This window comes from Myxine glutinosa, chromosome 2, assembly GCF_964187855.1.
Source record: "Myxine glutinosa chromosome 2, kmMyxGlut1.1, whole genome shotgun sequence".
Taxonomy (NCBI): domain Eukaryota; kingdom Metazoa; phylum Chordata; class Myxini; order Myxiniformes; family Myxinidae; genus Myxine; species Myxine glutinosa.
Window position 1 is genome coordinate 270,540,099 of NC_136262.1, and position 14,109 is coordinate 270,554,207.

At 40.6% G+C, this 14,109-nt stretch overlaps 1 protein-coding gene across 1 annotated transcript in view; it reads left to right on the forward strand.

Moving 5' to 3' along the window:
- Positions 1–5,276, forward strand: part of LOC137420547 (uncharacterized) — a 106,439-nt gene extending 101,163 nt beyond the window's left edge. The window contains exon 11 of the mRNA XM_078772720.1: positions 5,094–5,276. Coding sequence (XP_078628846.1) covers positions 5,094–5,138 — 45 coding nt within the window. The 3' untranslated portion in view covers positions 5,139–5,276. The remainder of the gene's footprint in view (positions 1–5,093) is intronic.
- Positions 5,277–14,109: the final 8,833 nt, after the last annotated feature.

The following is a 14,109-nucleotide window of genomic DNA, read 5'->3' on the forward strand; positions in this document are numbered from 1 at the left end:
ACGTCGTTCCATGGGGAGAATTCTCTCTCGCAGCCTCGGAGTGTTCTTGTTAAATAGACCCCGGCTGCTTTGATCTTGTTCAGTTGGAATTTCGAGGTCACCACAAACCTTGGTCAGGTCAGTCTTTTTGGCACCACAGCCCATCTGGGTTCCATCATGAAGCGACGAAGAAGTATACCATAGATAACTATCACATACAGCCGAAAAAGAAACCATTGTTCTAGCCGCTACAGGTGAACCTACTTTGACCTGTCCAATCTCTCTAATTGACGAATGCATTCAAAACCCGGGCTGAGTCAACACTCTGCCCTTTGGCCGCTCCACTAAAGGGCAAAGGTTTTTTTTACAGATAGCCGATTGTCGTCCTGGTTCCATATTCACTGCTTTGCTCAGGCTGCAAACTTTGAAAGCACATTCTGTCTTTAATACAATTTTAACTGTTGGCAATAACTCGCCTCTACATGTCCTTTACAATTCCACAATCCCTCATTTTTTATTTTTGTTTATATAAAAACAATTAATTTAAACATCAATTGCAAAATACTCAAACCACAAATTTGGTAATCCAATTTTCAATACCTAAGGCATACACCGTCATCCTGGAAGAATCTGATCATAAAACATTTCTTTGTTCGTTGACTCTATCCATGTTGATAATTCAGTTCATTTCAGTTGCATCACAAATATCTCTGCAAACAACACTTCACCTTCACCAAGACTCAACAAATTTTAAAACATTTCTTTCCAAAATAATAAAGCATCTGCAACATTTGGCAATTGTTCTTCGAAAATACGTTTTGCTTCAGAAGAAATGTTGACTTTCAGTTTGAAAAGAAGAGGCTGATCACTTGTGTTTGAAATTCAAGTATGAAACATTTTCTTCTGATGCCTTCATAGCACCTACACTATTTCGCGTAGGGTTTCCGCTGTTGTGATAGCTGGGCAGAGTCATAGACTGACCCTGCTCTGCATGTAGCATCCTTGCCACTCTTGCTGTGAGCCATAGTAGATTTGAACCAGGCCTTGGTCCAGTTGTAGTTGACTTGCCTCCTCACTCATCGTGAGTGGGCAGCAAGTGTTGATGTGATGTTGGTTGACCAGCAAGATGTGGAACAGAGATGCCAGATGCATCCACAACGATGTTAGGACCATGGTGTTCAAGTTATCCATGGCCCATACCAGGAGCAACCAGCAGAATCGTGCACAGCCGTTGTAGAGGAAGAAGCACAGCCGTCCACTTACAGCTCCGCGCTGGTGCCCCGGAGGTTGGTGGAGCAATGACACAAGTCACCGCATCCAGAATAAGTTGCAGGTAAGATGTCGTCGTCCCGCAATTGCTGACGTGATGAATGTTCGAGACATTCGAACAGAAGCAAGTGATCGCCTTTCTTCCATACGGTGCAGTGTGATCCAGACAAATGGTCACGTAAATTTTCCTTGGTGAAGGTAAGCATCCGTCTCCAATCTTGCAAAGGAGAATGCCTTCATCATTCTTTGAGAAGGAGGGTGTATGCCAAGATTAACTTCATTCTTTAGCCACAAATTTTCTTTCTCGAACTTCTTCCCAATGCCGTTATCACTCCATTTGAGATGTGATCTGGTCTTATCCTTTAATCAGCCACATCTGTATCTGCTTTCCACACACACTGAATCAGATAGGGTACATCTTAACATGAAATTACCATATTGTAACTAATCATGTATTTATTATAATATCTTCACATTTAACAATTTGCTGTTTTCCTTAAAACATTCAAAAAGTTATATTCATTTATATGCTTCACACGAATAATATCCAAATCAGGTAAGTATTTTCCCTACTAAACTAAGAATAGCATTGAGAGTTGCTTTCAGGTTAATATAGTTTGAAAAATTAAACTCATGCAGTTTTTTAACACTACTCAAAGAAAATAAATGCATTAATAAATGAGTGTATATGATTAAATTAACAAACAGGAATATCTAATTTCCAACAAACCCTAATTCCTAATTCCTAACAAATTTTGCAAACAAGCAAACTATGCATAATGTATTAATTATCATAGTTCCTCCCACTTTTTTTTTTTTAACATGAGTAATTAATCCTATAGTGTTAACTACTAGTATGTGATCTTCAAATGGTACCCTACATCACTTTAATTTTCATGGTGTGTAACTTGTGGTGATATGAGTTCACTGATCTTGTAAAACTGACACAATTCATAACATTTTCGTTATGCCATTATCTTAACTCTGCTGTACTCATTTGCAACATTACTTGATTCAATCTTTTAATCTCGGTATTTATATCATCATAAAAGTCTTTCTATTTTGGTTCCATATTGGTTTCTGTTCTCATCAGCATCCTATGATTTATCAATATGTTCCAATACACTGTAACCAAGGGTTTTAACCAAGCCTCCACCAAACTATTTTCAATTTGAACTCAAAATGCTAGTTAAACAAAAATTCGAACAATTAACTTCAAAGGGTCAACAAATTCATTTTATAAACGGATCTAATTTTCATCCAATAGTTTTCCTTGCCAACTGTCATATTGCAACACTTTAATAAACCTTTGAAAATCTCTCCCAAATCAATAAATTCCCTTTTTACTTTCCAAATACTCATCTGTAAATTACGTATTCAATTACAGTTTCTCCCGATTTGTTTGGCCTTAATGGCCGCAGAAGTGGCTGCTAACATGCAGTACCTTTTTATCTACCAAGCAAGTATTCTTCCACATAAGACCTCTACCAATTTTTAAAATCTGGGATTTCTGATTATATGGATGCACACTCTCAGGACATTTCAGGCTGCTGTTAACAATCCACTGCGATAAATTAATTCCTTTACCCACAATTAATTAATTAGTACAAATTGCGGGTTGTTATCCCTATCACATTCATTTATAGATTCATTGTTTTGGATCTGTCTTTCAACTGCTGTAAGGAAGAATAATAGCTCTTATGAGTCCAAGTAATATCTCACTTAATTTACCCAGCATCTAAAAATTATTTACTATCCATTCTCCTTCTGTTAACCAGCGACTTTGTATAAACTCCAAAGCTTAATTTGGTGAATCACATGTGTACAACCACTACTTATTCAAACCCTTTTTTAATGTTGTAGAAAATATCCAAGTAAGTGTTATGCCCCCATAGCTGTTTGTCATCTATTTCTATGCAACTAGTGAGTACTAATGACACCAGTATGCCAATATAGGTGTTCCAAGTTATCAAAATATATTGCAGGTACACGTAACATCGCGTTCTGAGTTTAAACTACGTAACAGCGCGTTCATGTCTGCACCTTGGCTTAAGATTCACAATTCATTCCGTTTTAAAAACTCACAATAGTTGCTGAATATTCCCATTTATTATTTCTCTCCTAAAATCTTATTCCATTACCAAAATATCACTCAATCAGATTTTCACATCTTTTTATGATTTTAATAACTAATAAAATCAACCAACTTGGTCCATTGCACAATCTGATGTGTTCGTTTCCATTTCCCATCCTTCTTCATTTCCTATAAAATCCATGTTTTATGAAAATCAATATATGTTAGTCTGGTGTTACATTTTCGGTATCAATTCAGCAAGATTTTCTTTACTATCCTTTTTTCATATCATCTACGCATGATACACATCCATACATACAACACAATTTATATGCTGATAAAATCCAAGTTTATATATATATATATATATATATATATATATATATATATATATATATATATATATATATATATATATATATAATCCATGAACAGAGTACTCTGGTAAGTCAGTGTAAGATCTCTTACAAATTTGGCTAATTTTGTACTCCCACATTTTTTATGAAGCTCATATCCATAAATAGCTTTGTTCTCATATACATTTTATCAAAAATGGAATCCCAAGGTTACTCACAATTTCTTACTATTAATTAATGGTTGCTTGTAACTCAGCACATCAAATCTTTGTATTCCATCTGCCTTGACAAAAGAGATAATCTTCATAATCAAATTATGTTTTTTTATTTTATGGATATTTGATCCCATCCACATCATATTATCTATTTCAAGACAGGTACTCACAATAAGTTAGGGATATTGTGGGAGTGAGTTAATTTTTTTATAGTGGTTAGGTTTAGGGTATTGAAATCAAGAATGCTGTGTTTTTTCACACTCATTAATAACCATAGAATTAGGACCAACAACTTTTTTCAACATAATTAATACACAAAATCAACCACACTGAAGAACCTGCCAATATCCCTAACTTATTGTGAATAGTGTAAATAACAAACCACCGTTTTTGTTGAAAGATGGTGATTCAACTCTTTCCCACATGGATTCCTTTACACCATGAGTAAATCACTTTTTTTCCTCTGTCAAAGATGAACACCTGACTGGTATCAAAGGTGTGCCCATGCAAGTTCAGGTGCGTATATACAGCACATGCAGGTTCAGGTGCATATACACAGCAGAGTTCAAAGCCTCTTCATCAGCTGGACCATGATGTTTGTTCATACAGGCCTTAAGAGTTTGCTGAGTTTCTCCTATGTAGGTCTCATGATGGCATATTCAAGCTTCTTCTTCACTTTAACATGTGCCATGAAGAAGGCGAGTGGATTCTCGTCAACGTCGGCTCTACCTGCTTGCAAGTCCACCTTTTTCAATTATAAACATTTACTGATTTAATTTGATTGGATGAATCGTAACAACCTGCATGGATTTATTCTTAGAGGACACTTATACCAACTTCTTATGCCAGTCATGTATCGATGGTCCACTTGGTGGTGCCCTTTCGAAAATTACGTTCCACCTGAACCATGTTATCACAAGCCTTTTCCTGTGGTGTCGTCGTTTTGGGGTTTTGGGGTTGCCCAATCACCTGTAGTCGCCCAGAATACAGACCAAATCACCTGTAATAAACTTTGAGTTGCTTCATATGCAGAAAACTGCTTCAAATTGTACTATTACCCCATTCGGAAGTTGGACTTGTAAAATGTTTCGTGTGGTCACCCAGAATGTACAGATTAGAAAAAGACTTTTATCCCATTGCATCTCGTATTGTTGTCATTGTATCCGGTTTGATATTTTACAACTGTCTTGTCTCCGATAGAAAGTAACAAACCGGGTTCTCGGACGCAGCAAGGCGTGGGAGTGATGATCACAAGCGCTGCAGCAGGGATCGACATGTCACCGATGGTGGGATGTGGCTCATTATTGTTTCTCCAAATTCACATCACATGTTTACCAGTAACCCCCAAATAACACAATAAAGGTCGTACACTTCGGTCTCGTGTGTCTGCATCCACACCAGCTCTTCCCTTTGCCTCCATGCACACCGGCTCTTCCCTTTGCCTCCACGCACACCCTGGCTCTTCCCTTTGTCTCCACGCACACCGGCTCTTCCCTTTGCCTCCACATGCACCCTGGCTCTTCCCTTTGTCTCCACGCGCACCCTGGCTCTTCCATTTGCCTCGACATGCACCATGGCTCTTCCCTTTGTCTCCACCCATGCACACCGGCTCTTCCCTTTGCCTCCACACGCACCCTGGCTCTTCCCTTTGTCTCCACGTGTACCCTGGCTCTTCCCTTTGGCTCCACATGCACCCTGGCTCTTCCCTTTGCCTCCACGCGCACCCCAGCTCTTCCCTTTGTCTCCACGCGCACCGGCTCTTCCCTTTGCCTCCACGCACCCTGGCTCTTCCCTTTGCCTCCACGCACCCTGGCTCTTCCCTTTGTCTCCACGCGCACCCTGGCTCTTCCCTTTGTCTCCAAGCGCACCGGCTCTTCCCTTTGCCTCCACGCACCCTGGCTCTTCCCTTTGCCTCCACGCACCCTGGCTCTTCCCTTTGCCTCCACGCGCACCCCGGCTCTTCCCTTTGTCTCCACGCGCACCGGCTCTTCCCTTTGCCTCCACGCACACCGGTTCTTCCCTTTGCCTCCACGTGCACCCTGGCTCTTCTCTTTGTCTCCACGCACCCTGGCTCTTCCCTTTGCCTCCACGCGCACCCTGGCTCTTCCCTTTGCCTCCACGCGCACCCCGGCTCTTCCCTTTGTCTCCACGCGCACCGGCTCTTCCCTTTGTCTCCACGTGCACCGGCTCTTCCCTTTGCCTCCACATGCACCCTGGCTCTTCCCTTTGTCTCCACGCGCACCCTGGCTCTTCCATTTGCCTCGACATGCACCATGGCTCTTCCCTTTGTCTCCACCCACGCACACCGGCTCTTCCCTTTGTCTCCACATGCACCCTGGCTCTTCTCTTTGTCTCCACGCCCACCCCGGCTCTTCCCTTTGCCTCCACATGCACCCTGGCTCTTCTCTTTGTCTCGACGCCCATCCTGGCTCTTCCCTTTGTCTCCACGCACATCGGCGTAGATCATATGATGATGCGTGCACGTTATAGGAAGTGAATTCCAAAGTAGGATAGAACGACAGGAAAAACCTTGAGCATTTCATTTTTACACTTTGGATGATCTGCATAGATGGCAAGCAGATGCCTGCGTACAAACACCTTTACAAAAGGAATCAAGTTAGAAATGCCAGCAGAACATTTGCCATGAAAATATCTGCACAACAAACTTTTAGCTTTTCCATGAGCCTCGACTTTGTACACAAATAAAAAAGAGTGGCAACAGACCTACGGTGAGAGAGCGATTGAAGAGTTGCACACATCTCCACACCAACCTGGTTGACTATGCGTTTCTGGAGCCAATCAAGTAAAGATAAGTGGCAAGCTGGTGCTCCAGCCCAAATGTGACAACAGTACTCCATGAGGGGACGTATAGTTACCTTATACAGGTACGAAATGGCCTCAGGCGGTAAATACCTCTGTGCTCGATAAAGACAACCAACTCACTTGGAAGCACTCCAAGCAAAACCAGAAATGTACTTATCCTAACGGAGGTTAGAAGACATGTCCAGACCAAGAAGCCAAAGCTCCGATGATTTTGGTAAGGTTGAAGACCCCATGTGCACAGAAGGGAAAGACCTGCTCCTGGAGCGAGATATGGACAACAGTTTCGTTCTCTTTGCATTACAGGATAACAATCAAATGGGATTTTGCAAGGAAAACAGGGACAACAGAAGCCACTTCGCAGGATGAAGGAAACCTTGAAGCAGACAAGCACAGGTTTGACCTTGACAACACGTCTTCAATACAGTTTGTGCCAATCAGACACTTCTTGCTCTTTGTGTTCAATTCTGGAAATAAAAAAAATAATCTTTTTCAAACATATAAGTCATGGGTGAAATTGCTGGAAGGATTTCAGGGGTTGATATGAACCTCCAAACACAATTGTCCCTTGAACTAGTGAGGGATGAATTCCATTTGTCCAAATCACAATGACTCTAACTCTGTGTAACTTCCACTGTTCATGTGGCGATGCTCATCTCGTTAAGGTTTTCCTGTTCATTTCTCAGCAAAACAAGCTCGAGCTCACGAATGGAACATAATTTGACAGGGAAAAACTGCTCAACATTTGACACAGCAGAGTTTAACAAGTGACTACCAACATTAAATGTACCATGTATGTCGTCATTGTCACAATAGTCCAGTAAATCTACACAAAAATGCCTGACTGGCAAAATTGCAACAGAAACGAACTTTGCAGGAAATCAGCCGCAGGCACCGACCAAACAAGGTATAAAACATACAGATTATAGATCATAACACATTGGGATATCAACTGCAGAAACCTACCAAACAAGGTATAAAACATAGCGATCATAACACATTGGGATATCAACCCCAGAAACCTACCAAATAAGGTATAAAAAGCAGAGATCATAACACATTGGGAAATCAACCGCAGAAACCTACCAAACAAGGTATAAAAAGTAGAGATCATAACAATGGTAAATCAACCGCAGACACCTACCAAGCAAGGTATAAAAAGTAGAGATCATAACACACTGGGATATCAACCGCAGAAACCTACCAAACAAGGTATAAAAAGTAGAGATCATAACACACTGGGATATCAACCGCAGAAACCTACCAAACAAGGTATAAAAAGTAGAGATCATAACACACTGGGATATCAACCGCAGAAACCTACCAAGCAAGGTATAAAAAGTAGAGATCATAACACACTGGGATATCAACCGCAGAAACCTACCAAACAAGGTATAAAAAGTAGAGATCATAACACACTGGGATATCAACCGCAGAAACCTACCAAACAAGGTATAAAAAGTAGAGATCATAACACACTGGGATATCAACCGCAGAAACCTACCAAACAAGGTATAAAAAGTAGAGATCATAACACATTGGGATATCAACCCCAGAAACCTACCAAATAAGGTATAAAAAGCAGAGATCATAACACATTGGGAAATCAACCGCAGAAACCTACCAAACAAGGTATAAAAAGTAGAGATCATAACAATGGTAAATCAACCGCAGACACCTACCAAGCAAGGTATAAAAAGTAGAGATCATAACACACTGGGATATCAACCGCAGAAACCTACCAAACAAGGTATAAAAAGTAGAGATCATAACACACTGGGATATCAACCGCAGAAACCTACCAAACAAGGTATAAAAAGTAGAGATCATAACACATTGGGAAATCAACCGCAGGCACCTACCAAACAAGGTATAAAATATGGCGATCACAACACATTGGGATATCAACCCCAAACACCTACCAAACAAGGTATAAAACATACAGATCATAACACATTGGGAAATCAACCACAGAAACCTACCAAACAAGGTATAAAAAGTAGAGATCATAACACATTGGGAAATCAACCACAAGCACCTACCAAACAAGGTATAAAACATATAGATCATAATACACTGGGAAATCAACCCCAGACACCTACCAAACAAGGTATAAAACATACAGATCATAACACTGGGAAATCAACCGCAGAAACCTACCAAACAAGGTATAAAAAGTAGAGATCATAACACATTGGGAAATCAACCGCAGGCACCTACCAAACAAGGTATAAAACATATAGATCATAATACACTGGGAAATCAACCCCAGACACCTACCAAACAAGGTATAAAAAGGTAGAGATCATAACCCATTGGGAAATCAACCCCAGAAACCTACCAAACAGGTCGGGTGGTCTGGCACCCAGCTCTGCTCACCAAACTCTCCTCCTATGGTATCCATGGAAATCTCCACTCATGGCTTGCGGACTTCCTCTCTGGTCGAAGGCAACGTGTGGCCCTGAATAGATTTCTCTCATCTCCCCTGCCTGTTCTGGCTGGAGTTCCCCAAGGTAGTGTTCTGTGCCCTGTGCTATTTCTGGTCTTCATCAATGATCTCTCCGACTCTCTGGAAAATCCTCTCTATCTCTTTGCTGATGACTCCACTCTCTGCTGCTCCATCCCTCAGATCGACAGTCTGCAGCCTCCTCACTCTCTGCAGACCTGGAAAAAATCACAGACTGGTCAAACAAGTGGAACATGTCTTTCAATCCTGACAAATCACACACTCTTACAATGTCTCTCCGAAAGGACCGACTGGAAAACCCTCCCATCTACTTTCTCAACAATCCTCTCCAAGAAGTTCTGTCGCTCAAGCTTTTGGGTCTCACTATCTGCCATGATCTTTCTGGGAAAACCACATTTCCAAGCTGGCCTCCAAAGCCAGTCGTCGACTGGGCATCCTCCGTCATGCGAAGTCCTTCCTTGGCACACCTGAGCTCCTCACCCCATCCAAGGCTTTTATCCGCAGCTCAATGGAATACTGTTCCCCCCTCTGGGCCGGTGCTCCTGCTTCACACCGAGCTCGGCTTCACGCTGTTGAAACCAAAGCTTTCAGAATCATTGGAATCTCCTGCGATGAAGTTAACTCCGAGGGCCTTTCACTCACTCACCGCAGGCAGGTGGTCTTTCTGTCTTCTACCGACTCCTCTCCGGCTTTGCTCCCCCAGCTCTCTCTGTGCTCTGTCCCCCCAATATTCCTTCTGGTCACACAAGATCTGCCTGCAACCCTCTTATGGTTAAACTGCCAAAATCGAGCCTCTCTGCTCACCTTCACTCTTTAATTCCCCTTTTCTCCCGCCTCTGGAACAAACTCCCTCACTCTTCAATCCCACTCCTCCCTCCAGGTCTTTAAAACAGCTGTTCACCACCATCTCATCTTCCCCATTCCAAAACCTTGATATTTTCTACCCCCGCTAATTCACCCCAGATACACTTTTTTTTCTTCTTTTTTTAAATTCCAACTTCTTTCCTGGAAGTCCTTGCAGTGTTCATATGTTTTATACCTCTCCCACCTCCCCCAAAGCCCTCCCCCTCCCACATTTCTCCCGTTGTCCCTGCTCTCAAATGTGGTGTTTGTGTCCTTCCCCCTCTCCTCTCTCTCTCTCTCCCCATCTTGTCTGCCGCTCCCCTTATTTTTTGTGTTTTGTGTGTCGGTTTGACTTTTTGTGTGATTAATGTTAGCTCTTTCACGAGCCTCGATCTTGTATACAAAAAAAAACAAAAAACAGGGAAACAGGGTATAAAAAGTAGAAATCATATCACACTGGTAAATCAACCGCAGAAACCTACCAAACAAGGAATAAAACAGAGATCATAACATGCTGGGAAAACAACCCCAGACACTTACCAAACAAGGTATAAAAAGTAGAGATCATAACACACTGGGAAATCAACCGTAGAAACCTACCAAACAAGGTATAAAACATGGCGATCATAACACACTTGGAAATAAACCGCAGAAACCTACCAAACAGGATATAAAAAGTAGAGATCATAACACACTGGGAAATCAACTGCAGAAACCTACGAAACAAGGTATAGAACATAGAGATCATAACACACTGGGAAAACAACCCCAGACAAACAAGGTATAAAAAGTAGAGATCATAACACATTGGGAAATTAACCGCAGAAACCTACCAGACAAGGTATCAAACACATTGGGAAATCAACCCCAAACACCTACCAAACAAGGTATAAAACACAGCGATCATAACACATTAGGATATCAACCCCAGAAACCTTCCAAACAAGGTATAAAAAGTAGAGATCATAACACTGGGAAATCAACCCCAGAAACCTACCAAACAAGGTATAAAAATTAGAGATCATAACACTGGGAAATCAACTGCAGAAACCTACCAAACAAGGTATAAAAAGTAGAGATCATAACACATTGGGAAATCAACCGCAGGCACCTACCAAACAAGGTATAAAAAGTAGAGATCATAACACATTGGGAAATCAACTGCAGACACAAACAAGGTATAAAACATAATGATCATAACACATTGGGATATCAACTCCAGAAACCTACCAAACAGGGTATAAAAAGTAGAGATCAAAACACACTGGCAAATCAACCGCAGAAAGCTACCAAACAAAGTATGAAACATAGAGATCATAACACACTGGGAAAACAACCCCAGACACCTACCAAACAAGGTATAAAAATTAGAGATCATAACACTGGGAAATCAACTGCAGAAACCTACCAAACAAGGTATAAAAAGTAGAGATCATAACACATTGGGAAATCAACCGCAGGCACCTACAAAACAAGGTATAAAAAGTAGAGATCATAACACATTGGGAAATCAACTGCAGACACAAACAAGGTATAAAACATAATGATCATAACACATTGGGATATCAACTCCAGAAACCTACCAAACAGGGTATAAAAAGTAGAGATCAAAACACACTGGCAAATCAACCGCAGAAAGCTACCAAACAAAGTATGAAACATAGAGATCATAACACACTGGGAAAACAACCCCAGACACCTACCAAACAAGGTATAAAAATTAGAGATCATAACACTGGGAAATCAACTGCAGAAACCTACCAAACAAGGTATAAAAAGTAGAGATCATAACACATTGGGAAATTAACCGCAGACACCTACTAAACAAGGTATAAAAAGTAGAGATCATAACACATTGGGAAATTAACCGCAGAAACCTACCAAACAAGATATAAAAAGTAAAGATCATAACACACTGGGAAATCAACCGCAGAACCATACCAGACAAGGTATCAAAAGTGGAGATCATAAAACATTGGGATATGAACTGCAGAAACCTACCAAACAAGGTATAAAACATAGCGATCATAACACATTGGGAAATCAACCGCAGACACCTACCAAACAAGGTATAAAAAGTAGAGATCATAACATTGGGAAAATCAACCGCAGAAACCTACCAGACAAGGTATCAAAAGTGGAGATCATAAAACATTGGGATGTCAACCACAGAAACCTACCAAACAGGGTATAAAAAGTAGACATCATAACACACTGGGAAATCAACTGCAGAAACCTACCAAACAAGGTATAAAAAGTAGAGATCATAACACATTGGGAAATTAACAGCAGACACCTACCAAACAGGGTATAAAAAGTAGACATCATAACACACTGGGAAATCAACTGCAGAAACCTACCAAACAAGGTGTAAAAAGTAAAGATCATAACACATTGGGATATCAACCGTAGAAACCTACCAAACAAGGTATAAAAAGTAGAGATCATAACACATTGGGAAATCAACCGCAGAAACCTACCAGACAAGGTATAAAAAGTGGAGATCATAAAACATTTGGATATCAACCGCAGAAACCTACCAAACAAGGTATAAAACATAGCGATCATAACACATTGGGAAATCAACCGCAGACACCTACCAAACAAGGTATAAAAAGTAGAGATCATAACACATTGGGAAATCAACCGCAGACACCTACCAAACAAGGTATAAAACATGGCGATCACAACACATTGGGATATCAACCCCAAACACCTACCAAACAAGGTATAAAACATAACGATCATAACACATTGGGATATCAACTGCAGACACCTACCAAACAAGGTATAAAAAGTACAGATGATAACACATTTGGAAATCAACTGCAGACACCTACCAAACAGTAGAGATCATAAAACATTCGGAAAACAACCCCAGACACCTACCAAACAAGGTATAAAAAGTAGAGATCATAACACACTGGGAAATCAACCGCAGAAACCTACCAAACAAGGTATAAAAAGTATAGATCATAACACATTGGGAAATTAACCGCAGACACCGACCAAACAATGTGTAAAAAGTAAAGATCATAACACATTGGGATATCAACCGCAGAAACCTACTAAACAAGGTATAAAAAGTAGAGATCATAACACATTGGGAAATTAACCGCAGACACCTACCAAACAAGGTATAAAAAGTAGAGATCATAACACTGGGAAATCAACCGCAGAAACCTACCAAACAAGGTGTAAAAAGTAAAGATCATAACACATTGGGATATCAACCGCAGAAACCTACCAAACAAGGTATAAAAAGTAGAGATCATAACACATTGGGAAATTAACCGCAGGCACCTACCAAACAAGGTGTAAAAAGTAAAGATCATAACACATTGGAATATCAACCGCAGAAACCTACCAAACAAGGTATAAAAAGTAGAGATCATAACACATTGGGAAATTAACCGCAGAAACCTACCAAACAAGGTATAAAAAGTAGAGATCATAACACATTGGGAAATTAACCGCAGACACCTACCAAACAAGGTGTAAAAAGTAAAGATCATAACACATTGGGATATCAACCGCAGAAATCTAGCAAACAAGGTATAAAAAGTAAAGATCATAACACATTGGGAAATCAACCGCAGAAACCTACCAAACAAGGTATAAAAAGTAAAGATCATAACACATTGGGAAATTAACCGCAGACACCTACCAAACAAGGTGTAAAAAGTAAAGATCATAACACATTGGGATATCAACCGCAGAAACCTACCAGACAAGGTATCAAAAGTGGAGATCATAAAACATTGGGAAAACAACCCCAGACACCTACCAATCAAGGTATAAAAAGTAGAGATCATAACACATTGGGAAAACAACCCCAGACACCGACCAATCAAGGTATAAAAAGTAGAGATCATCATAACACACTGGGAAATCAACTGCAGAAACCTACCAAACAAGGTATAAAACATAGCGATCATAACACATTGGGAAATCAACCACAGACACCTACCAAACAAGGTATAAAAAGTAGAGATCATAACACATTGGGAAAACAACCCCAGACACCTACCAAACAAGGTATAAAAAGTAGAGATCATAACACATTGGGAAAACAACCCCAGACAC